Raw genomic sequence first — 25,262 nt, forward strand, 5'->3', positions numbered from 1 at the left:
CATCCTAATCTTACAACACTGGTGGAAGAAGAGTGTATGAAAAATTCCTTCTCAGAGAGAAATTCTTGTGCCAAAATTTGATCATGTGGCTTCCTTACACAGTGCCGATAATGAATCAGTCAGAAGCAAGCTCAGAAACAAAGGCTGTTGCATTTTGTGATTATTTGTACTACTAGTCATCCGGTCTTAGACCTAACTGCCTACTTTTAATGCATGGTTGTCTACCTGTTTTTAAATTTGTGACGCTTATTAAGATGATAAATCTAAGTGTCAGTTGGTATGAACTGATCCAGCTCTCTATGCTAGTTTTAATGGAGGATCAGGCTTTTCTGGCACCTCACCATTCACACAGGAAATAACTGGTGACTATCACTTTCTGGACAAGACAAACTTTTTGTTAGGCAAAGCAGCATATGAAAAGCGCATTTATTTTAAACACACATCCCTATAGCCGTGGTTCTCCACCATTTTAGACTCAAGTAACTCCCTGTTAGACTCAAGGCATGCTTCAGGAAATGTCAGCACTTTGCTTGCACTCATTTTTTGCTTACAGAAAAATGAGAGAAATTCTTCTGTTGCTAAGAACTCAGAAAGACCACAATAGAGCAAAATGTTTTTGATACCATAGATTCCCATTTGAGATCTCTGGTTTTATCCTGTAAATCATGTGCAGGTGTTTGCATACCTGACAGTGCTGATATTGCCCAGAACCTTTAAAAGGTTCCCACAGCACACCAGGATGCTGCACCACCCAGGTTGAGAACCACTGCCCTACAATAATACTAACAGCCAAGCGTAATACTAATAACCAATAACTAATAAGAATACTAATAGTAATACTAATAGTAGTACTAATAGCTGCTTTTATTTTGAAGTTAAAAGGATGCAGAGTTTTATTCCCTAGTTATACCTAGCATCATTTTAATTTCTCCTTTTATATAAGAAGTTCAGACTGTATCCTGTGTTCATAGTTGTGTCATGATGTGTTACCTGGAGAGCCAATTTATAAAAATTGTAGGTTTATTTTATTACAAACTTCTTGGTGTAAGAAAAAAAAAAAGGACCCAATACTAACCCATGCTGGAACGGATGCTGGAAGTGAATGGAACTGGAATTTATATGGAACTGGAGTGACACCTGGCGATGTGAACGAGTGCTGCAAAGCTGGAAAAGAGCTGGATGATAGCATTGGCTGGGACAACTTGTAAGCTATTAAGAAAACAGGTTTCTTCTCCCTGGAGGAAATATTGACAATGATGCAACAACAAAATCCTTTAACGATCCAGTACATGTACACATACAAAAAAAATCAGGCAATCACCAGCAGCTCTTACCTGCTGCTCTTTAGCAGAAGCTACAACCATTGAGGCGCTGAACCTCTGGACTCGGTCTGGCCTTTGGATTCTGTGTCAGTTGTGTAAAGGGGGTGGTAGGTCTTGGGCAGCCTCCACCTCCACACTCTCCTCCACACTCTTGGCCAGGCGTAGACGTCAAAGGTCTTGATGGTCGCAGGACTCTGTACAAATGGATTCAGCAGGTACCTGGTTAGACCCTCTTACACACACCCGAACGCCGCATGCCCCCGGAGGCTGGCGGGGGCACGGAGACTGCCTGGTGGCGAGCGTCACCAATGTACACATACACCTCGATCCAGAGGATCAGCAATTGCCTACTTACATATTTCTATAAAATGGTCAGGTTTTAGCCTCTCATAGAGGCGAAAACCTAAGCATTATTTACACACACACACACACACACACACACACACGCGTGTACATTTTGGCTATAACCTGGTCATTTTCAGTGAGCATATTTTTTTATGATTATAAATCATATATCTGATATACTTTTTCTTTGATTATAAATCATATATATGTGATCTATTTTTATTATAAATCATATATATTTATGATTATAAATCATATATTGTATATTTTATGATAAATCATATATATTTTTATTATAAATCATATTTTTCTTTGATTATAAATCATAGGTATATGATCTATTATAAATCATATATTTGATTATAAATCATATATTGTATATTTTGTTATATATGATCTATTTTGATTATAAATCATATTTTTCTTTGATTATAAATCATAGCTATACGATCTATGATTATAAATCATATATATTTATATTATAAATCATATATTATATATTTTATGATAAATCATGAGATCTATTTTGATTATATTTTTCTTTGATTATACATCATAGCTATACAATCTATGATTATAAATCATATATATTTATATTATAAATCATATATTGTATATTTTATGATAAATCATATATGAGATCTATTTTGATTATAAATCATATTTTTCTTTGATTATAAATCATAGCTATATGACCTATTATTATAAATCATATATATTTATAAATCATATATTATATATTTTTATTATAAATCATAAATATATTTGTCATGATTATAAAGCAGATCTATGATGCTTTTTCTTTGATTATAAATCATTTATATGAGATTGTTTTCATTTTTATCAGGCATATGGAGGATTTATTTTTCTTTATGATTATAAATCACACATCCATGATATAACCGTGTCTGTACAATCTGCGAGCAGCGCTGTCTTGATGGTTACAGCTGTAAGTTTGATAGATCAGATATATAATAACGAGAAACACCCGGCTGCTGGCCGACAAGGGCCGGGTTCCCTCCCGTGCACGCACCGGCGCGGGCCGAGGCCCGACGGGCCCGCGGGGGCAGGCACGCCGGCGACCGCTCCGCCCCGTTCCGCCACGCCACGCCATGCCACACGGCCCTCAGGCGGCCGCGGCGAGCGCCCCGCCCCCGGGAGCAGCCACGTGACTGCACCGCCGCCTCTGGTTGGCTGCTGGCGGGCGCGCGAGGGTTGCCTAGGCAACAGCGTGGGGGCGGTACACAACCGTCAGCAGCGTCCGCCAGGTAGGTGACGTGCTGGTGGGAGGGGGAGGGGGAAGGCGAGGGACAGGCGCCCCCTGCTGGCGCCCAAGGGCCTGGGGGGCAGGAGCCCACGGGACCCCCGCAGCCCCACACTGTGTGCGGCCAACTGGGACTGGATCCGGCAGGAGTGGCCCCCAGATGAATCCAGCGCCCGCTCCAGGTGGCGTGACACTGCACCCCGGAGCAGGTGCCACATGGGCCTCATGTCCTGGACCGGCCGCCTGTGTGGCTTGTGTCCCAGACTGGCCGGAGCAGGTGCCACATGCAGCCTGTGTCCCAGAGAAGCTGCCACATGTGGCTCGTGTCCCCGGAGCGGGCGCTACACGTGGCTCGTGTGCCACGTGGGTTGCGCGTGGGTTGTGTCCCCAAGCAACTGGATCGGCCGCCGTACAGGACTCGTGTCCCAGAGCGGGCACCGCACGTGGCTTGTGCCCCAGACCAGCCGGAGCGAGTGCTGCACGTGGCTCGTGTCCCAGTGTCCGTGTCTGGGATCCTTTTCTGCCCCGAGCAGGGCTGGCCGGCTGCTGAGATGTCTGATTTGGTTCTGGGGTCTTGTGTTTCTGTGATTCCATTATTTCACGAGTCTGGCATTTGCCGTCTTTAAGGTGAGACGCGGGAAAGACCCAGCCTCGATTGCTCATCGTCCTATGAGACGTTGAAAAGAGCAGGGTTCACTCCAAATCCTAGCTCTCACCTGTTTCGGTTAGGTTTCCCCCAGCTCTTGAAATGGGATAAAGCCTTTTTCCTTTACAAAATGGCTGGATGAAAGCTTGGAGGAGTACAAGAGCAGTATCTCGAGGGTGACAGGATGACCCCTGGCAATGTCGTTTGTTAACAAGCTGGATCTTGAAAAACAGTAACTTAAAGAATTTAGGAGCCAGTGAACATAGGAGTGAAACTCCCACGCTGTAGGAAAAAGAGCTAATGCAATCCGTGGATGTACAAGCAAGTGCGTGATGAGCAGCAGTAAGGAGGTGTGTTAACCTCTGCAAATGGCACTGGTAAAATGATACTGGAAAGCTGCGCTAGCATCTATGTGCATGATTATAAAAAGGATGTTGAAAAAGTGGGGAGGGCAAAGCAGAGAACCACAGACATTATACGGAGCCTGGAGAAAATGCCTTACAATGAAAGACTAAAGGAAATTAATATACTTAGCTTGTCAAAAGAAGCCGAAGAAGTGCAAGAAAGTACCAGTGATAAAGGGCTCTTTATCTAACACAAAAAAGGTACCAGAAGAACTGAGGGCTAGAAGTTAAAGCTAGAAAAGTGGAGGTTAGGCATAAGGCACAGGTTTTGTTAGCAGTGATTCAATGCTGGAATGAATTTGCAGGGGAGGTGGTAAGTATTCCAGGCGCCGGTGTTTTAAATCAAGACCCAATGACCTCCTGGAAAATACGTTTTAGCTAAGCTTGAGCTGTCAAGTTCAGGACAGGGGTAACTGAATTAAATTCTTTGGCCTGTATATATAGGAAGTTAGACTAGGTGAACTAATTTTCCCTGCTGACCTTAAGATATGTGAATATAAATAGAATTAAAATAACAAGTCCAAACATTAAAAAATTACCAGTTTTCCTCTGTTAATATAACTATGACCCTGCTAAAGATACATTTGATACTGTATTTATTAGGAACTGAGATTTTCTTTCAAACTGAAATTCTGTGGCTCTTAGTTCTGTGGGTGGATGGATATACAGCAGCTAATTATACTGTCATTCTTCAAGCAGATAGATGGTGATTATTACTTGTAAGTGCTTGGAACATGATCCAAAGTGACAACCAAAACCAGTACACAGCGGATATCATTAAAGAGCTGGTAAGTGTCTGCAAGTTTTTTGTATTTATTGGTGGGGGCATGTAACTCTCAAAATATCACTCAATATCAATATATGTTTGCCAAAATAGGTTCTAATTTATACTTAAGTAAAAATACCACCTGTACAGAAAGAACTCTGCCTTCTGGGAAGTTCATAGGTTGGTACCTGGCATTTGATGCCAATAGGAGTCTGGAAAGATCAAAACCATTCTGAGAAGGGAGTGATTCTCCCCTCCCAGAAGCAAGAAAGAAGCAAAGTTAATGAAGTGAGGGTCTTGCAAGATGACATCCTCAGAGAACAGAATTTCAAGGTAATTTTCTCAGTCTTGTGATATATATAAAGAAGCTTTTTGAATGGCACTGAACAAAATAAATCCTGCGTTGTCTACTGAAGCCAAATTTCTTAAAGTCCATCCTACACCAGTCACCTCAGTGGCCCAGCTGGGAGTAGAATTAGGCTGTTAGTTAAAGTAATGGGAGTTTTTGGTTAGTAGGGACTGAAGGAAAAGGCTCAGTGGTACTTCTTAGAAGAAGAAAGTATATCTTTTTTATGTTTAGGATTTAATGACATTTTATGTGTACTTTTTCTGGATTGAGCCTTGTATTTACCGGTTATTACTTGAACTAAGTGACACAGAACTGAAACATTGACCCATTTATCCATGACTCTATCTATTCCTCTTACCATATAAATATAGATTAAATGAAACATTATGAAATTTTGGTCCGTATCATAATTACATTAGAATGAAAATTCGATCCTTTTATTGGAATTGAAGGTGCATTTTCAGGCTAGATTTGAAGAATTCCTGCAGTGGACTTATAATTTTGTCTCTTATAACTCACATCACACAGCAGATGTTGTCAAAAGTGTAGCAAAGTTGCAAACACATTTAACTGCAGAGATTTTCAGACTCAAGTGATATTTAAGCACCCAGTTCTAATTGACTTTAAGTGGGAGTTAAGCTATTCTCATCCAGAATGATTTGTTCAGACAGTAGACATGGAGGGGGCAATAATAATTGCAATAATAATGATTGCATTATATTTCCAGTGCACATGTAATGGATTGTCTTATGAGAAAGTTGATCAGGAAGGACCAGAAACTGCAGTGCTGGAGATGTTTTTCTCAGGTTATCCCAGAATAGTAGGCATGTCTTTTTTCCCAAATTTAACAACTCTGACTCTCGTTGGACAAAGCATTCAAAAGATTTCAGACCTGGAATATTGCCCATTACTCAAAGAGCTATGGATTTCTGAGTGTTGCTTAACGGTAAGTGAATTCTCTGATTTTTCTTTTCAACTAACATTGGCCAGATTCTGACCCCTTGACACTGAATAGCACATTCCAACCAGTTCACTTGATACCCGAAAGCTTGACTAACTTCTCCCAGTTATATAGTTGGTACAATAATCTTAAATCACCCAAAAAAACCCTTCCTTTTCTTTTTCCTCCGTAGGCAGTTTTGTTGACTATTTGAAGACTAAGACCATCCTACTCAGTAAGGGGGACAGAATCTGACCCTCAAATATTTGTAAGCGCACTGGTATTTAGACTCTTTAGGTACAAAGAGTCTCTTATACTCTTTAGGTATAAAGAGATTCCACATTAAATCATGCTCAGGTTACCTATTTTTAAAGTATTGCATTGCAAATGCATCATTTTGTTTCTCTTTCAACCTACCCTCCCCTTTTTTTTAAACCAGGGGGGCCAGCCCATAGCACATGTGCCACAAGCAGCATGGGCAGCCTGTGTGTGTGGCATACAGATTGGGAAGGGGACAGATAGCACAGGGCATGGAGCAGAAAGCAGAACAGCAGATCGGGCAGGGAAGCGGGATTGGAGTGGCACTCTGGGAGGGTACGGGGCTACTTTGTGGCATGCCTGCTGAAACGGTTGACCCCTACTTTTTTAAACTATGCAGTGAACCCTGTTTTTAGGAAAGTGGCTAAAATAAAAGCTTTGTATTGAAAATAATATTGTTTCCAAAGAACCTCTTTGATATTTATCATTTAAATTCTGCAGCAGCTACTTTCTTTTTTCTTTGTGGATTCAATCCAAAGGCCTGGGAAGATTAAAACAGTTGCTTCAACCAGTAGGAGATCGGGTTGGCTAAGAACTGTCTTTCTGGTCTTCTGTGCAAACCTGTGGTGTTTTGAAGAGCAGAATGCCTTTTTTCTCAAGAGCACATTGGTGCTTATTCAAAACTAATGTGTCTCCCTCTGCTGCAGAAAATTGATAACCTGCAAAACTGTGTTGATCTGGAGAAGCTTTACCTGTACTGCAACAGGATTTCCAGAATTGAAAATCTGGAGAGTCTAATCAAGCTGAAAGTAGTTTGGTTGAATAATAATCAGATTAAGGACATAGAGGTGAGTCTTACCCCCTCCCCACCTTAAAATTTCCTCCACGAGGAGGACGGGATAGTAGTCTGAGATTTAGCTATGTAGTTCTATGGGAATTTATTGGCAGGATGAACTGATCCAGGAACACTGGCATCTGGTAATCAATCATCTCTATGGGGCTTCCCTTGGCATAGAGATTCAGAAGCAGGCAGCACAGCATACAGCTGATTGATGTTCACAGACTGCTGAAGACCCTTGGGTGTTGGGAAAAAATTGCACTCATGGGTAGAAAAAAACCCAGTGTCAATCCTAGAGAGAAGCAACTGGCTGGATTGAAGGGTCTGAATGAGAGGACCCATTTTTTTGGTAAATCAGATCACATTTAGACACAATATATTCATAGTTACAGATAGGGGAGGAGGAAAGAGTGTCTTATAGCCATTTCCATGAATATGAGGGAGAAACTGAAGCAGCATTGGAAGTGAAGATGGAATGACTGATGGGAATGAGATATAAAGAAAGGAGAGACTGGGGCTGTGGAGAATGAGAGAAAAGAGTAAGTAATCAGGAAGAGCAAAATCAAAGCAGACCAAATACATTAACGAAACCGTTTGTTAGAAATTTCACAGCAAATGACGGTGGTATCTTATCTCTCGGCATTATGGCCGCTGACAGATGTGGAGGAACCCCCCTCAGAAAAACAGCGCTTTACTAGAAGAGGCAGTGTGTCAGTTTGATCCAGCTCCCCAGCTTCTGTATAGATCAGGGGCTTCAGCAGTGCTTTTTAGCATTCTTATCTAAAGCTGATTCAATCAACTATTAAACAAAAGCACCAAAAAGCCCTGTTGAAGTGCATGATCTATACAGATGTTAGGCGAGCCAAGTCAGACTAACACTGCCTCTTCTGGGCATGCACTGCACATGGGTGCAATCTTGCACCTATGGTGGGGTACTGTGCTGTTGGCTTTTTAAGCAGCAGCTGTGAAGCCAAGGAGCCCCCAGACTAAGACTATTTTCATTGCAGTATAATTTACATGATTTTCCACAATAATTCACACTGAATAACATTCATCGTTGGTCTATTTACAGGCCAAAAGAAAGCGTAAAAGAACAAAAATGTATTTTGATCCTAATTTGATTTGCTTTTTTAAATTGAAATGAGCTGCTTTTGATTTTCAGTCTATTTTCTCTTCACCAGTTGCAGTATTGGTGTTGGACTAAAGTTATCTTATTTACAATATTTACAGGGTTTGCACATGCTGCAGAATTTAAAGGAGCTTAATCTTGCTGGAAACTTCATAGAAGCCATTGGTAGGTGATAGTGTTCCGGCATAATTACTTTATGATTATGATGAATAATGTCTTTGTGTTGATCCTGCTTCCATTCAAGTTGATGGCAACTCCTGTTGCCTTGAGAGGTGCAGAGTCAAGTCTTATATGTCCTGTCCTGGTCCTGCTAAAGTTAGTAGCAAACCCCCCATGGCTAATTCACATTTACACTAAGACCCTTTTATGTTGCTTTATCTGTGACTATTTACGTGGACATCTATGGGTGTATGGCCCCACTATTTGAGTTTTTCTAATAAAGGATATCAGATTTACCTAAAGAACCTTGTCTGCCTGTGTCCTTGGACCAACATGGCTACAGCCTATACCCCTGCCCCCGCTATGGCTCTTTCACACTGCGAGAATGGTATAAAGGGTCCTTGGTGTAATGAGGAGCAAGCTGTTACTGTCCTCAGTAAAAACAGAATCAGTCCCTTTGTGGTAAATCTGTTGGTTTTTTCTCACCATTTATTTTATATATTAATAAAAATATTCTGTATATGTTTGAATGGAAATTAAAAAAATTACTTTGTATATTATTTAATCCCTTGTAAGAGTGAAGCATATCTTTGTATGGTTATATTTTGCATGATTATAACTTTGTATCTGATGGAAATGTGAATTTCCCCTAATGGGCAGGGGAAGGTGGTGCAAATATACCCCTTCTTAATTTTGCTTGCCCTGGTGTTTTGTGTTAGGAAATTGTTTTGACTTCAACAAGCAAATGGAAATATTAAACCTCTCTGGGAACAGGATATGCTCCTTCAAGGTATGTTCAGGCCTCATGTTTCATTTCTATGTTTTTAACTATTATCTAGAACTGATTTGTGACACAAAATGAAGAGTAATATGCAGGTCTAATACAAACTAGAAGAGGATGTAGTGTTAATTTTTAGCATTTCTTTTGATATCTCTGTATTACTGGTACTTGTTTATATAGCAGAGCAAATGTGCACAGCAGCATAAAACAGTAGTGCAAGCAGAACAAATAAATGTCCTTGCTCTACAAACTTTTATTATAGTTTGGACTGGTAGCTCTTCCTAATATTAAAATTGCCTACCAGTTCTTATCAGAAGACCCTTTTGCCAGTTGATTATAACTGCTAACTCTAGCCGTTTAGGCTGGAAATGTTCCCTGCTTGGTGTCTGACTCAGGCCAAAGGTTTTCTTTATGAAGTGTCAGACAAACTAGTTAAGCCTTTTCTGAAGATGAGGTTAAGGAACATAACCAGACATTGCAACCTGTTCTTTGAGACATTCTGGTTCACAAACATACTTTGGATCATGGGTTTGCAATCTGGCAAGGAGCTGCTTTAGTTTAGGGAGGTGACTTTGGCTCTTCCTGTGAAATTCCTCCCCTGTTCGGCCAAGTTATAAGCCTTAGAAAAAAAATTTCAGTTTGCACATGCCTATTAGAGACTTAGAACTCAGCTGCTAAAGTCCCTAAAGATTCCAGCTTCCCTGAGCATGTTCCAGTTCTTGCAACTCCCATCACTGACCAGACTGTGCATGTGTCATGCATAAAAGCAGCTGATTATGTCTCATCCTCTCCCAGCTCCTGCTGCACATAACTAGGGCTGTACATATGTCAGCCAAGCAGGACAGCTGGGCGAGCTCCAGCCCATGCCTGTAGCTGCTCAGTAAGATTTTTGCTGCTGTGGTGGTCAGGCTGGGACCAGGCACCCTAACTAAGAGGAGGGACCTTGGCTCTGCTCTGCTGTCAGCCCTGCATTTATTAGTGCCCAAGCAATTTAGAAGAGAAAGGTATTTGGTTCAAACAAGGAAGCAGCAAGAGCCAAAAAATAGGTGTAGAGGAAGATAAGGAGTAGATTGGAAAAAAGTACCTGGGAGATGGAAATGTTGAATAGCTTCTCATTTAGCTTCTCACTGCCCTACCTTTGCACTGAATGGGGCAGAGGCCATGGGAGCAGATAGTATGTGACCCTATATTTAAAAACTGCATTTGCACAGGGGAACCAAAAAAAATTAAATAAAAGATTGCACAGGCTACCTCATTTCTGTCATTTCCTAACTTGCGTATTTGACGTTACAAAACTTCATACTGATCTTCTAGCATAGGGTATTTTTGTGATGTGATGTGAAGGTTCATGTTTTATACAGATTTTGTGTCCCCTCTGAAGAAAAGCAGGCAGGCTATCTGTCTGACGTTGATCCCAGGCAATCTGTCACCAAAGAAATTAAACTTTAACGTGCCACTTAGCTCAAGTAGCACTGGAGTAAAGTAGCAGGGTGATTTGCTAGCACTTAATGCTGGAGTATAATAGGTAGAGAGCTGTGACTGTTTTGATATAATAACCAACATCAGAATCAGTTGCTGAAAATACAAACTCAAGTTCTATTCTGTTAAATGCAAAAATGAGCACTGATGTTATGTTAATGTTGAGAATTTATGGTGGGGCATATTCACTCCTGCAATGGGCAACTCCAGGATTTTGTAAAGAGCAGTGAACTGTGCTGAAGGAGTGGCTGCATCTCCTGCCCCTCCCTGTCTCCCCAACACCATAGTGGGCAGACCACCCCAGAGGAGCAGGACCACCCCAGAGGAGCAGGAGACTATTTTTAAATCCCTCAAGCAGGTAAAAATTTTCCCTCCTCACTTCCCTAGGCCTCTGTGTTCAGTGACACATTCCCTCCCCTCCACTTCTGTCCCCCATGAGCTGCTGCTGCCACTGTCCCCAGCTAATGCAGGGGCAGGAAGGGGGAGCTCAAGAGTGACTCCTGCCCTGCTGCAGCCAGGCTGTACAAGGAGCCAGGCTCAGCTAGTGACAGTGACAGCAGTGGGTGGGTTGTGGCTGGCAGAGAATATGGGGGACCAAGCAGTAGAGAGGAACCTGTCCACTGCTGCTGCTGTTCCTGGCTGAGCTTGGCTATGCATGGAGCCTGGCTGGAGTGGGCAGGAGCAGCTCTAGAGCTCTGCCCTCATATCTCCGGGACAGCTGGAGACAGCAACAGTGGGGGGATGAGAAGGGGAGGAGACCTGGTATTTGAGCATGGAAGGAAAGGGGGGGATTCTTACTTACTTCCAGGACTTAAAAAACAAGGCTCCAACTGCTGCTTCTGCAGCGTGATTGACTGAAAGGAGGGGAGTGTCCACACCGCTGTACACCCCCCCCCCCCCCCCCGATCTACCCTGACCTCTGCTATAAGTGGGATTGTCTCTAGTGACTGATACCAATAGTGAATTTATCACAGGGATTATAAGAGTTAAACTTCCCACAGCAACATTATAGCCTGGCCCCTTTGAATTTACATCATGTGTAGCATTTTGTATTATTCTGTTCAGGGAAGCATGAAGTTAACTCCCCACCTATTGGCACAGCCAGATGATTTGCTAATTTGTGGTGGAGCTGCTGGTCTCAGATTTGCTGCTGTGAAGTAGAAGGAGGGTCAAGTCAGGATACTGAGGTTCATATTCTTCCCTCAGAGGAGCAACTTCTTCCTGACAGCTGGAAATAGAATTTCATTTCATAGACACCTTCCTCTGAGGGCTCATCACTCCCACATAATTGGAGCAACTCCCAAAATAAGTGGACCCTCTAAAATCTGCATAGGTCTTGTGGACTCCATAGAGGCACAGATTCATTGACATGTAGACCTTGAGACTCTGTTGCCTCCCAGTCTCCCTCCTGCAGCTGTTACTTGGAGAAAACATCATCCACAAGCTGTTGCCCCTACAAAGCTCCTTTTGAAGAGAGTGAGGGCTGGAGTATCACAACTCCAAGGGAGAAACAGGCACATTAACCATTACAGGGTTAGCTGTTACCTGAAAAGGAATCACAGGTTTGGGGAATGTGCCACCAGAATATCCATCACCTTGATCCGACCTTGTCTTCTCCAGGGCATGAAGCCTTATGCCAAGGGAGTCCCTGCAGGGGAGGATCTTGGGGCCTGGCAGAAAAGGAAAATAATGCAATGCTCCTGCCTTCAGAGACTACCCCAGATCTGCCTAGTCCCACTGCCCCCACCTCCATTGTATGAAGCCTTTAGTGTTAAAAATGGTGACTGGCCTTCATGCTGAAATGCAAGCTCGTTTTAATAATGAGCATGATCATGTTTTGTCTTGGTGTTTTTCATGGTTTTTCAGGAACTTACCAACTTGGCAATGCTCCCTCACCTGAAAGATTTGGGACTGAATGATCCTCAGTATGAGCCCAATCCCATCTGCCTGCTCTGTAATTATGCTACTCATGTGTTGTATCACATGCCTCAGCTTCAAAGGCTTGATACATATGATGTATCCCACACCCAAATCAAGGTCCTGGCAGAGGCAAGTATAGATTTTATCCTCTAGCTGTGGCAACAATATGAACAGTCTCTTTTTCTCTAGATCTTTGTTTTTAGTGACAACTAGCCATTATTACCCAGCTTCTGTCTTTCAGCCAACAGGTGGAATACCTGTTTCAGATGTAATGCTATGCAGTGCTGACAACCTTTGTCATTTGTCAGGAGTCTCAAAATATTTGGTTTTCAAATGATTATGTGAGACTCCCTTCTCTCCTTTAAAAAAATTATGTTTAACCTGAGAGAAAATAATTGAATATATGAACCACAAAAGCTTTGAAAACTGAAAGCAAATGTAAAAAACCCAATTTTTATCTGTCTTTTTTGTTGTTGAAATCTCTATTTGTTTAGAGGCCTAAGTAACAATTTGGGAAGGCTGGGTGTTGTTAGTATTCACCATTATTCTTTGCTGTTGAGAAGCAGAATGTTACTGAATTAGAATTATTTGACTCCCTCAAAAATGTAGTGTAAGCAAAGTCATTTTAAAATGGACCTGCCATTGTTTAAACCAGTGTTGCTCACAGGCTGCAGGGCCCCAGACTGCCTTCACCTAACCCTGGCCACGTGGAGATGGTCCTGGTTCCTGCTTTGATCCTGATGCAGAAGGTGGCACTGGACCCTAAGGCCCAATCCCACCCAGATGAGATCAGGTTCTGGGGTCTTGTGCCACCCCTGCCTAGCCCCCATGCACCAGGATTGCCACCCCCCCATGCCTGATATAGCCAAAGGGCTGTGGGGCACCCCATGGACCACATGACATGGTGCTGGGGGCCAAATCTGGCCCATGGGCTGGGAGTTGAGCACCTTTGGTTTAAACAATCTAAAACAGAATGCCAAGTTTCTATGTATACAGACATTATATAAGGTACAAATCTACTCTGCTTTCTACAGGTGTTTATATTAAGAGATTGTAGCTAAAGCAATAATTACAAGAAATACAACAGAAAAATCCAGCATGCAGTTATTTAAAAAATTAAAAGGTTTACTAGTATACTTGCTTATAATTGTCATGTAGAAATATATCAGATAAGAGCAGAGGCCATGAGAGAATCTGATGAAATATGTGCAATGTTTCCAATATTCCAAGCATAGGACTAAAGACTTTTTAAAAGTTTTGTCCTTTTTTGCTACCTTGTTCATCCTATAATGGAGTAACTTCTTCAAGCCGTCCTGTTCAAGTAAGGTATTTGTAAAATAAATCATGTCAAATGTAACTCTTAGTTAGAAAAGGATAGCAACAAATATTTACACAGTCTGTCTTTTTTTTTTTTTGTAATTCAAGTCATATGATATGTTTGGGTTTTGAGGCCTGCCATCAGTCTTTTGCCTATAGCACTAGGGACTTTGTATGACTATAGTCATAAATGACAATTTCTTTTTAAAGGTCTTGTACAGACATTTAGTTTCTTCTGGGAGAGCTGCTGCTGCTGTTGTCCCAGGAGAAACCATGGGTATACAGATATTCAGGCTTTTTCTCCCAGACTAAAAATGGCCACTCTAGGAAGAAAATAACCTGAGAACAACCAAGATTAAGTCACTCCCTGGAGAGATTCTCCTGGAAGAGCAAATGTGTGTACATGCTGTGGTTTCTCTCAGAAGTGAACATAGTCCTCCAGCATCTCTTCTCCACCTCATTCCCAGGAAGACGGTGTGTCACTTGCTGGACTCTGCTGCTCCAGCAGAGATCAGAACATGCCCCCTTCACGCTCCCCACATTATGCTGCAGGCTTACCATGGGCAGTCTGGGTCAGCCAATCAGGGCTACTGCATGCACTGCTACTATCTGTTGCTAGGCAGACTAAGAGAGCATGCAGAGCATTCTGAGATGTGTGCACAGGAACCCCTCACCTCTGAGCTACATGGTGTCAGCACTGCAAACTCTCCAGTCTTCAGAGCCTCCGCATTTGAATGTTTATGTACGTGACTCTGGATAAGTTTTTCTACCAGGTAGACAAACCTGGGAGAATTCTACTACATTATTGGAATGTGTGTAGGCAGCCTAACCATTTGCAAAACACTAGAGGAACGGTATTCACAACAAGTGTAACTGTTGGACTAGCTAATACATGAATGCAAAGCATGAATGCTAATACATTGAATGCAAAGCACTCCTCATGATCCTATCAGATTACTTCTTTGGGTATAAAGCAAAACTAATTTAAGTCAGTGTAGTTTAAGAGTATTTTGAATGTACTTATTTATTCAATTTATATGTTAATACAAGTACTTGGTTCTGAAAATGAATTAATTTTTTTAAGTTCTTGTAGCATAAGACTGTTTTCATTGCCGGACAGATAGTCCATTTTATAACGCCATAAGAATTGAATGTACAGTTCCCAAAGTAATTTTTAAGATTAGAAATGTAAGAGGCAAACCTGAATTCATCAATATTTTGCTATTAAAATATATTCTTAGGAAGAATAAGATACTTGTATTACTGGTCCTATTTTGCTAATGCTGTTTTGCTGATTCATAATTTTTCCTGTTGTTTTTGTCACATAAGACTACAGCAACGAAAAAAATAATGTACTACAACATGCGTATAAAAAGTGTTCATAGGCAGCTCAATGAGGAACTTGAAAAACTAAAGGAAAGAAAATGCAAATTACAGAAATTGCCAGAAGATCGAATAAAATTGATCAGCTGCACCATAAAACACGTAAGTTTAAATAGTTTAAAGTTAACATCAGCGAGATGTATCTTCTGAGAAATGTTGTAATTAAAACATTAGGCAGGAGGAAGAACTTTGGACAGCAGAATGCTTTAAATAGGTATATGTGGCTAATTTCAGATTTCAGTTGTATCTATCTGGATATAAACCAGTTTCAACAAAGCTTTTGTTGCAAAAGGTTTCTTTGATCCAGGTTGTAATGTCTGATCACAAGAGAGCCCCTTTGCCTCTTTGGCCTAATAAGCATTTATTCAATACAGCTCCAGCAGGAAAGACTGAGAGAGACCTACCCTAGATAGCCAATAACCTGGTGATTGTGGCTCTTACCTGGGATGTGGATAACTGGGATTTGGGTCCGTACTCTGAATCGATCAGACCAGGGGCTTGAACCTGCATCTCTCACATGTGTTCCTTGACATGTCATGGGACATTGTGGGGTAGAGTACCCTGTTTTCTCAAGAATATTGTAGTCTCATGTTCATCCTTTTACAGAAAATGTTCATAAAATTGGAAAACCGTTTCCTGCCCAGCTCTTGTATTACAGTTTTCTGATTTCACTGAAAACACATTCTCTTCCAGTTTCTTTGCAAACAGCATAAGCAACGTATTAGGCAACAGTTTATTTTGTGCTATGCCAGTTAAACCCCAACAATTCTGAACAGCAAAACTTTTTTTTTTACAGTCTGTCCTCACTGAATTTTCTATTGGTCTTTAAACTTATCTTGAGACAACAAAGGCAGCTGAATATTGAAAAATAATTCCAGTTTCAGTTGTGGCTGTGTGATAAGCACAAAGAGTGTTGTAGTTTGTTCCAAGGGAATTTACGCCAATTATAAAACCCACCAGTACAGACTGCATCCATCCTCATCAACCCTGGGCTTGCCAATGAGGGCGCAGAATCTGCAGAACTGTTACCATGTGCCAAATCTATTAGTAGTATATGCAGTTTAACACACACAACACAGGCATTTTGTTTTCTCCCTCTAAATGGAAGGAGCATGTTGGCAATCCAAGGTAGATGAGGACAGATGCAGTCTGTACTGGTGCAGGGCAGAATACAGGCATGGGCAAACTGGGTGGCTGCCTCGGGCCCAGACAGAAAGGGGGACCAAAAATGGTAATTAAAACATTATTATTATTGTTATCTCTGGCGATTGGGGCCTAATACTAAAAGTTCACCTGGGGCTGCCAGGAGTCTAGGTACAGTGCTGTACTGGTGAGTTTTGTAACAGGGGTAGATTCCCTTGAAACAAACTACAGCACTTCATCACACAAGCACAACTGAAACTGGAATTATTTTTGAAATTCCCTTGGAAATAGGTCTTCTTCACTATGAACCAAACTGTGACCACTGTGACCATAGGCTATTCAATTACTACCATGTAGGAACAGTTTTTGGAAGCTGGTCGCTACAGCACTGATTGTAATAAGGGAGGCATAGCTCGTTGATACTTTTAATCGACTCATTTGATTCTCTTTGGCTCCCCACAGCACCCACAACTAAAATTCCTTCTAACTAATGAGTAGAGGTGCACCGATACATCAGTCTGATATTGGATTGGTACTGATATAAAGAAAACTGGCTGTATTGGATATTGGTCTGATGGGGCCGATGATTTAGCCAATAAATGCCCAGTCAGCGAGCAGCACAGCCAGCAGCGTGGAGAGCTGGTTAGCTCTCCGGTGTGGTGGAAGCAGAGCTCATGGGCGGGGGAGGGAGCTCCCACTGCTGCTTGCACCCTGGGAGGGGTGGTTCAAGCCTGGGGGGCAGCTTGCACGGGGGCGGCATGCTCCCCAGATCTGTGTGGGGCAGGGCAGGCTGCAGCCAGGGCTGTGCAGGGCTCTTCTCGGTGGGTGCTGGGCTCGGAGCAGGTGCCAGCGGCACTGGGAGGATGCTGCATCCACCCAATTTTGCTGCTGCTCCTTTCCCAGTGCCACCGCTGCCAGCCGCCAGGTTAAGCCCCAGCTCTTCCCAGCATGCAGGTGGAGGCGGGGAGTTGAGCCAGGGCTGCGCCAGGTAGCTGATGGCGGCAGCACTGGGAGTGGAGTGGCAGTGAAATTTGGGGTGGATGCAGCATCCTCCCAGCACCGCTGTTGCCTGCTCTGAGCCCAGCCCCCACCAAGAAGAGCCCCACGCAGCCCCAGTTGCAGCCCGCCCTGCCCTGTGCAGATACAGGGGCCACATGCCCTCCTGGGGTGCAAGCAGCAGCAGGAGCCGTCCCCCTGCAACAAACCTCAGCTCTGGGCCCCCCTCCCGCCCCACCTGGGCAGTGCCTGTCGCTGTCCCTGCCCTCTCCTTCACCACAGTGGGGCGTTAATCTGCCCCCACCATGCCTCTTCCCTACCCACTCCCCTTCCACCACGCTGGATTTACCAGCTGGAGGCAGCTGTATTGGAAATCAGATCAGTGTCAGCCGATCGGTACACACTACTAATGAGGTTTAGGTTGATCTAAGTGCCGATCTGTACAGATGTTTGGGGAAGTTAAATTGGGCCAAAAATGGCATCCCCAATCTAAATTATATCACCTGAGGAGGTGGAAGTACATTAGTTCAGGAATGTCTGAACTTTTACCTTTTCTAGTGAATTCACCTTTTCTAGTGAATGTCTTCACATGTTTAGAGCACAATGCCGGGACTGGGAAAGCCCGGTTGCCTGCCTCAGCCCAGGGGCTGTGCTCTTCTTACCCCACACCCTGTCCCTAATTGGGCTATTTTTAGCCCTCCAACCTCCCTCCCACCCGCAGACACACCACTCCCAATCTATGATCACCAGGGATCCTGGTTTTCTCTGATAAAAACTCACAAATTCTCTGATAAAAACCTCAAAATCCATTATTAAAATTAAAAGCCCCCTGCAGCCCCCGCTAGCCCTGCTGATGCCCCTCACTCACCCCCAAAGCCATCCCAACCCTGCTGGTGCCCCTCACTGCCCCCACAACAGCCCCCCACCCTACTCATGTCTCTCACTCCCATCCACAGCTCCTGCCTCCCAGCCCTGCTGGAGGGGGCCCCCAGCTGCCAGGGCTATGGGGCCAGGGACCTAAGTCTACAGCTCCCTGCCCCCAACAACAGGCTCTGCAGCAGAAGCAGCATGGAGCCGGCTCCTGCACTGCTGTGCCTGCTCAGGTGGGGGGGGCCATCTCTTGCCCCCCTCCCCCCCAGCCCTGCCAGTGCCCCCCAGCCGTGAACCACAACCATAGCCCTGCCAGAGGGGCCCCCAGCCCCCTGCAAGCCCCACTTACCTCAGGCTTCAGGAGCGAAGAGTGAAGCTGAGCTGAGTGGAGCTGTGGCTGACTTAGAGCCTCAGGTCCTGCCCTTCCCCTTCCCCCTTCCCCTCCGGGCATGGCTGGGGGTTTCCCGCCCTGTTTGCAAACAGCTCTTGTAGGCTGGAGCTCAACCAGCCTGCAGAGCTCTTTGCAAAAGCAGGGAATCCACGGGTTTCTCTGCTAAAAGGAGAAATCCTCATTTTCTCTGATAAAAACGGGAAACCCGTGGTTCTCTCTGTTTTTCCGTGGGAAATGGAAAACCAGGATCCTTGATGATCACTTAGTTTAAAGTAAACTGCAGGATTGTAGACCAGGTGCGGTTGATGTCTGCATGTACCCTAAGAGTATATGGACCATATTTGAGTTTCACTGAAGTCACTCGAAAGCTGTCCAAAGTGGCTTTGAATAAGACCAGCCTTCTAGCTGATAAACACTTGGCTATACAACTTTTAGGCATCTACCAAAATATTATAAACTAAAATTTTCCTGTAGCAAGTTTCCAGGGAGATGTTAAATGGAGTGCACTTGTTAAGAAATGGGATTAAATGAGCAGTCTGTTTTTTGTTGAATGATGCCATGCTGAGATTATCAGGCTTCACTACTCTGAAGCTAAACTGTAAGAGCATGTGTGTGTGTGCACGCGCATTCCTAGATTTCTTTGGAATATAATTTCTCTCTCTTAATTCAGCTAGAAATTAAAAACAAACAAACCCTAAGCCTCCCTGTGCATTAAATTGATAGGAGGAAACATTCACTTGTCAGCAAAGCTCAAGAAAGAACTCAGTTCACAAAAAGAGCATGCATGTATATTATCTGCCATCATTCAGTTGTACTCAGTGATTTGTTCATAGTGTTACCTGAGTTACCAGCATCCCTCTGTTTTCACTGTAGTGGGATTTGGATCTATCAAGTAAGAATTTCAAGTAAAGATGTAACTGCTGTGCAATTACAACGCAATTTCAGTCTGAAATGTGTCTTCAACTAATAGTAGAAATAAGATGGGAAAATCTTTCTTTTTTTTTTCCCTGTCTAGTGGATTTTTGACCTTTTATTTTTCAACCATTCACTGAGTTGCAGGGGAAATTTATCACTGTGCATCTGATCAGTACAGGACCTGCAAGGTACTTAATCTGTACAGAGATCGTAAGTGGTACCTAAGCGATGCATAGGCCTTGTGTTGTCTCAGCATCAAGAAGTGAATTTCACCTAATGTGAATTTGCCCAAGTCTTAGAGCAGGGGTGCCCAATCCCTGGCCTGCGGAGCCATACTATCTGGCTCCCTGCAGGCCCAAAAATGTGGCGGTGGAGGAACAATGGCTGGGTTACCTTGCAGGCCAGATGACATGGCTTCTCAGGCTGAATCTGGCCCATGGGCTGAGGAGGTGGCCTGTGGCCAGGCTGAGGTGGTGCAGAGCTTGATCCAAGTGCACAGACCAGCCTTGTGCTACTCATCTGGCCTGTGGGGCCAAAAGAATGAGCACCACTGTCTTAGAGTCAAGCCAATACTCAAAAGAAATTCAATTGTAAGAGAATTCTATGTCAGCCTTGTAGTGCTATGGGTTCAGTCTTGCTCGGGAATAAACAAAAGAGATGAACCCTTGGCTCTACTGCCTTCAAGAGCTGATGAGACTGCTCAGGTCAGAGTTGGCCATCTTGGTCAGGAAAGGCACAGTGCAACACTGGATTTACTGACAAATTAAGGAAACAATTATTTTAGTGCATTAATTCTCTAGTTGATATTTTCAGGTTCACTTCTTAGTGTGATTCTTCAAGACCTGTCTTCCCTGAGAAATAAATACAGTAAGTTTCCAACCATAGCTTAACTTCACATATTGCCTTTGCATGTCAACGCATTTTCTCTTAACAGCTGGAACGTGAATTGGCAGAGCTGCAGACATCAGACAAAATCCAGAGCAACAGATCATCTGCTGAGAGTAAACAAACTGATATTGAAAATGTGGGCGATGAGAGTGATTACACAGATGAGGCCAATGAGGAGCCAAGTCTTGAGGAGATATTTTCTCAGAAATTAGATGCTCTGAGAGAAAGGATGACATTCTGGAACAGAAAACTGGATGAGTATGTTCCATGAATTACATAAGAGCTGCAGTTAGAAATATGTGCACTGTTAAACTGTGTGTGATGGTGCTTGGTAGTTTTGATGATAGAATTTGGAGCCTCTCTCATTTATTTCAAATGACTGCTAAGCTGATACTGTTACAAAAATATTTTAAAGTGGCTGTTCAGTAGCCTCTATGAACTGGGTTACTGAATTAAGGACACTGGTAGGAACTGAACTTGTTACAAGAATGTTGTTAGTGCTTTCAACCAATAGGGCAAGGATTAAATAAAAATATCTAGGGTTAAAACAGTTCCTTAGTTATAGGAATCAGTGCTTGGAAAACTTTACTGATCCCAAAAAAATCCATCAAAATGCCTTGGAAGCTCAGGTCAAACCTTTGCTTCCTGCTATTCTGGGTGCTTACACAAGTGAAGTAACACATGTGCAAGGCTGCAGAGTACTTTTAAAATGGCCCATTGCATGAAAAATGAACGTTGGTCAAATTAGCTGCTAGATTATGGTGCTGTAAAGCAAAGTGCCTTGGAAACTTGTGTTCCCTTTAGGGTATTTTTTCATGTGAGAGGTGGGGCTGGGCTAGTGTGGACCAACTCAGCCTAGCCCAGCCCTGGGGATGTCAGTAGGGGAGGGAGGAAATGGAGCAGCACCCAGCTTTGGGCTGTTTTGCTCAGCCTGAACTGCAGGGTGGGGTGGAATGGAGCCCTTTCACCTCACTGCCTTTGTCCCCCAGCTACCCCAGCTAGGGTACTAGGGGGAGCTAGGCCAGGCCCACAAGGCGAGGGGACTCCATTTCACCCCTTCCCCACTCCAGCTCAGGCTTGGCAAAACAAAACAGCCTGTGGCTGGGTGCTGCTCCCTTCCCTGCTGACAGCCCCAGAGCTGGGGGGGAGGGGAGGAGGGCAAGGGAGAGGGGCAGTTAAGCAGCCTCCTCCAAGGCTGCTGGAGCACCCTCACCTGCTGGCCAGGAGAGCTGGAGCAGGCAGGCTTGAGTCCCCCCACCCTTGACCCAACAGACAAATGTTTGTTGGATCAGGGGTGCAGATGACGCTAACTCATGGTGCTTTGTATAAAGTGCAGCCCCTAACATCTGTAGGCACCCTCTGATTGCCACTCTGATATTGGCAGTGTAATTCCAGCATAATTTTTGCACTTGTCTTAGAATTCTTGAGTTAGAGACAAGTGCTTTATGACTGTAATCCACCCCTGAGGAGGTGACCAGCACGAGACTCATGTACAACATCTCCCTACAAAAAAGGGCTTTTATAGATTTTAAGTGATGGACTCCATTGTGGGCAGCAGGGGCCTGCCTGGAGTCCGGGCTGGCGGTGGCAGGTGGCTGGGAGCTGTAAACAGCTTCACTAGGGTCTGCAGAGTCCTGGCTCATTGCTGGCAGCAGGTGCACATGTGCCTTGGGTCAGATGGTGGGAAAGGGGCTGGGGTGCACTACCAGCAGAAGGATGAGGTCCCTTGCAGCTCCCTCACCACTTCCTTGCCATACTAAGTAGTAGGCCCCTCTTCCCCTCGTCTCCTCCTTCTCTCCTGCCTGTCCTGCCACCTTTAGGGGCACTGCACCGCTTCCCTCTTCCCCCTCCCCACTTTCTCCGCTGGACTGCTCCCCATCTCACTCCATGTTAAACAATAACTGGTAAGGTATTACTGGTTATCAATATGTGAACGTTTAAATGTTTAACTGTTCACATCCTTACCACTGACCCAGAGGGACTGGATCATGCATTGAGCAAGAGATGGTTCTCAGAGGAATAGATGAACAATCCATAAGGAAGGGAAGTGGGGCATGTGCAGTTTTACTAGACCAGTGGTTCCTAACCTTTTTAGACTAAAGGCTGCCCTTGATAGACTCAAGACACCCCTTGGAAAATGTCACCTCTTAGTTTTCGCTCAGTTTTTTACTACAAAAGCATAACAGAGCAATTTTTCTGTTGCAAAGAATTCAGAAAGACCACAATAAGTCAGAATGGTTTTAACATGATGGATTTTTTTAACCCTTTGGATTTATCTTGTGAATCATGTTTGCATACCTAACAGTGTTAACATTGCATAGCACTCTGTGGCACCCTTAAAAGGATCTCAAGGCACCCCATGGTACCATAGCACCCTGGTTGAAAATAACTGTACTAGACTGTTCAGGTATGGAACAGTTGAGGGAGTTGTGCAAGCATTTGGCCATGCCCTGAAGTTTGGTGTCCTGAGTAGTTGTCTGTATCAGGCCTATATGTTAAGTCAACCCTTTGGTGCTGGCATTTGGACCAGAACATTTTTCAGTACTGGACAGAAAATGAAACCCCCATGCTGGGGACAGAATGAAAGAATCTCAGGTCAACACGGAATCTTTCTCTACATGGTGGCAAATGCCATATTGTTCCTAAGCATCAGAGTTCACAGAAAAATAAATAGAAAGCAAAATAAAGAATGAAGCTCAGAGTTCTTGCAAAAACAGGATTAATCATAAAAGGCCACCCTAACCACATGCTGTAAAAATTGAAACCAAGACAACTCCGGCCAAATTGACCTTTCTGTTTCTGTTACAGAATTGAAAAAATATACCAGATGGAAGTTAAAAAGAAGAAGAAAAGCAATAGTTTAGTAGTGCAGTTTTTACGGACTGAATTGGAAACAGTGGGAAACACATGTTTTGAAGAAGGTTCATCAACTGATTCCTGGTAAAGCTCTTTGCAAAATAATGTTTTAAGCCCTGTTTCTTACTGTAAAGGTTTGTGATTATTTTTTAACTAGAAAGTATGTTATGACCTGTGGTTCTCTAAAGGAACTGTTTTCCCCAGGTACATATCTAGGTCTAGGCACAAGTCTCATTAACATACAGTAGGAAATAACCCCGCTAGTGCTAAGTCTAAATTTGGTCTCTGTGGTTAAATTCAAGACCCTTATTTTTGTTGGGAGAACTGTGCAGAAGCTTGAGAGAATGAAATCGATTCTTAACCCATGGGTAAAGTATGGAGTGGGCTCATAGCTTTTCCACAGCTTCTACCCCTGGTTAGAGTAAGTGCAATGAGTCATCTGGATTCCTGTAAAGGAGCTTGTGACCAATAAATTGGCCCTTTTCCACCTTCCTCTACACTACCCCAGAAGGAGCCAACACAGAGCCCATGTATCTGGCATGGAAGGTATGGAATGCCCAGTCCCCCTGCTCACCTTCCAGTAGAAGTGGCAGAAAACCCCAGTGGACAAGTATAGAAGAACTGCCTCTTTAATTTTTCATTGCCTTATTCCTTGAAATCTGTCATTCTATCCTTTATTGTTTATGGAAATACCCTGAAATAGCACTTTTCATAAGTTGGTTTCACACTGCTTTGCAATAGGTAATATCATTATTCACATTTTACAGCTGGGAGATTGAGTTCCAGAAGGAATGGAGACAAAGCTAAAACCCACTATAGTAATCTGGCCATTAAGCTACATTGCTGCCTAGTAAAATCATAAAAAGTTGCCTATCAACTACTCTGAGTAACTTTTGGCACTACTTACACCTTCAAAACAAAGAATTCAGTTTAGCTCTTTATTCTAAAAAGCATTTTGAAAAAGAGATTTAGTAACTTTAATAGTCTAAATTAGTTACTCAATAAAATGTTCTAGTAGCTGTAATTATGTAAATGAGCTGTTATCTTCACAGTGTATATATAAATATTCAAAAAAATAAAAACATCGTCTAGTAACTTTCTTCTCAGTACATATGAAACTGAAATTATATGGATTTTTTTAGACCTTTCATTGTAAAAGCTATTTCAATTTAGTTTCACTCCGTTAGCACTTGATTGAAGAGTATAAAGCATCTAAAAGTTGATGGCATCCTCACATATATTCCTTGGACAAAACAAGGCTGGAGGTTAGCAGGCTTGATCTTAATCTCATTGAGATCAAGGAGAGTTTTGCCAGTCATTTCAGTGGGTCAGTAGTAGTAAGTAACTGTGGGGCAGAGCTATAGTGCTACCCAAAGCATCCACAAGTGGCAGATAGTGGAATGACCTTCAGGGAAGGTTAGCTCTGAAATAAGCAGGGGTAACTCTGATGAATAAGTAGTTGTGGACCAAGTAGCAGCAGCACCACCATGTGCTGCTGTTGAGGATGTGTTGAGGACAGCAGATGGCAGTGATTTCCCTCCTGAAAAGCCACATATATCCTTTGATGGTGCTTTGACATGGTGATTACAGGTCACCACTAATATAAGCCTGCCCAGACCCCAGCCATGGGTCTACAAGTCCTCAATGACAGAGCAGGCAAATGAAGATGTTAGATCTTCTGATTGACTATGTCATTGTCTGGGGTCACAACAATGCCTGCATCACCCGAGCTTTGCTAGGAGCTGATGATTGCTGGACTGATCACTGACTCATCTACTTGGTTGTGTCACTCAAACTGGCTCCTAGATGATGGCTACAGCAAAAGCAATGCCAATGAAAGATCACAATTGAAGAACTCAAGGACCCAAGCAAGTGAGAACTCTTCCTTCAGTGCGTCAATGAA

General features: G+C 43.3%; 2 protein-coding genes across 4 annotated transcripts in view; one reads left to right on the forward strand and one right to left on the reverse strand.

The window, feature by feature from the left end:
* RTN1 (reticulon 1) overlaps window positions 1–1,516 on the reverse strand; it is a 262,796-nt gene extending 261,280 nt beyond the window's left edge. Inside the window, exons 1-2 of the mRNA XM_019480011.2 lie at window positions 1,335–1,516; window positions 1,076–1,235 (exon numbers count right to left, since the gene is read on the reverse strand). Coding sequence (XP_019335556.1) covers window positions 1,076–1,079 — 4 coding nt within the window. The 5' untranslated portion in view covers window positions 1,080–1,235; window positions 1,335–1,516. The remainder of the gene's footprint in view (window positions 1–1,075; window positions 1,236–1,334) is intronic.
* Window positions 1,517–4,663: 3,147 nt separating this feature from the next.
* Window positions 4,664–25,262, forward strand: part of LRRC9 (leucine rich repeat containing 9) — a 75,937-nt gene continuing 55,338 nt past the window's right edge. For all 3 annotated transcript variants that reach the window (XM_059723367.1, XM_059723368.1, XM_059723369.1), the window contains exons 1-9: window positions 4,664–4,769; window positions 5,824–6,042; window positions 7,002–7,142; window positions 8,363–8,426; window positions 9,140–9,210; window positions 12,547–12,729; window positions 15,247–15,402; window positions 20,550–20,761; window positions 23,312–23,443. In XM_059723367.1, the coding sequence (XP_059579350.1) occupies window positions 4,716–4,769; window positions 5,824–6,042; window positions 7,002–7,142; window positions 8,363–8,426; window positions 9,140–9,210; window positions 12,547–12,729; window positions 15,247–15,402; window positions 20,550–20,761; window positions 23,312–23,443 (1,232 nt within the window). In that variant the 5' untranslated portion in view covers window positions 4,664–4,715. The remainder of the gene's footprint in view (window positions 4,770–5,823; window positions 6,043–7,001; window positions 7,143–8,362; window positions 8,427–9,139; window positions 9,211–12,546; window positions 12,730–15,246; window positions 15,403–20,549; window positions 20,762–23,311; window positions 23,444–25,262) is intronic.

The sequence above is a fragment of the Alligator mississippiensis genome, chromosome 2 (assembly GCF_030867095.1).
Source record: "Alligator mississippiensis isolate rAllMis1 chromosome 2, rAllMis1, whole genome shotgun sequence".
NCBI classification, from domain to species: Eukaryota; Metazoa; Chordata; order Crocodylia; family Alligatoridae; genus Alligator; species Alligator mississippiensis.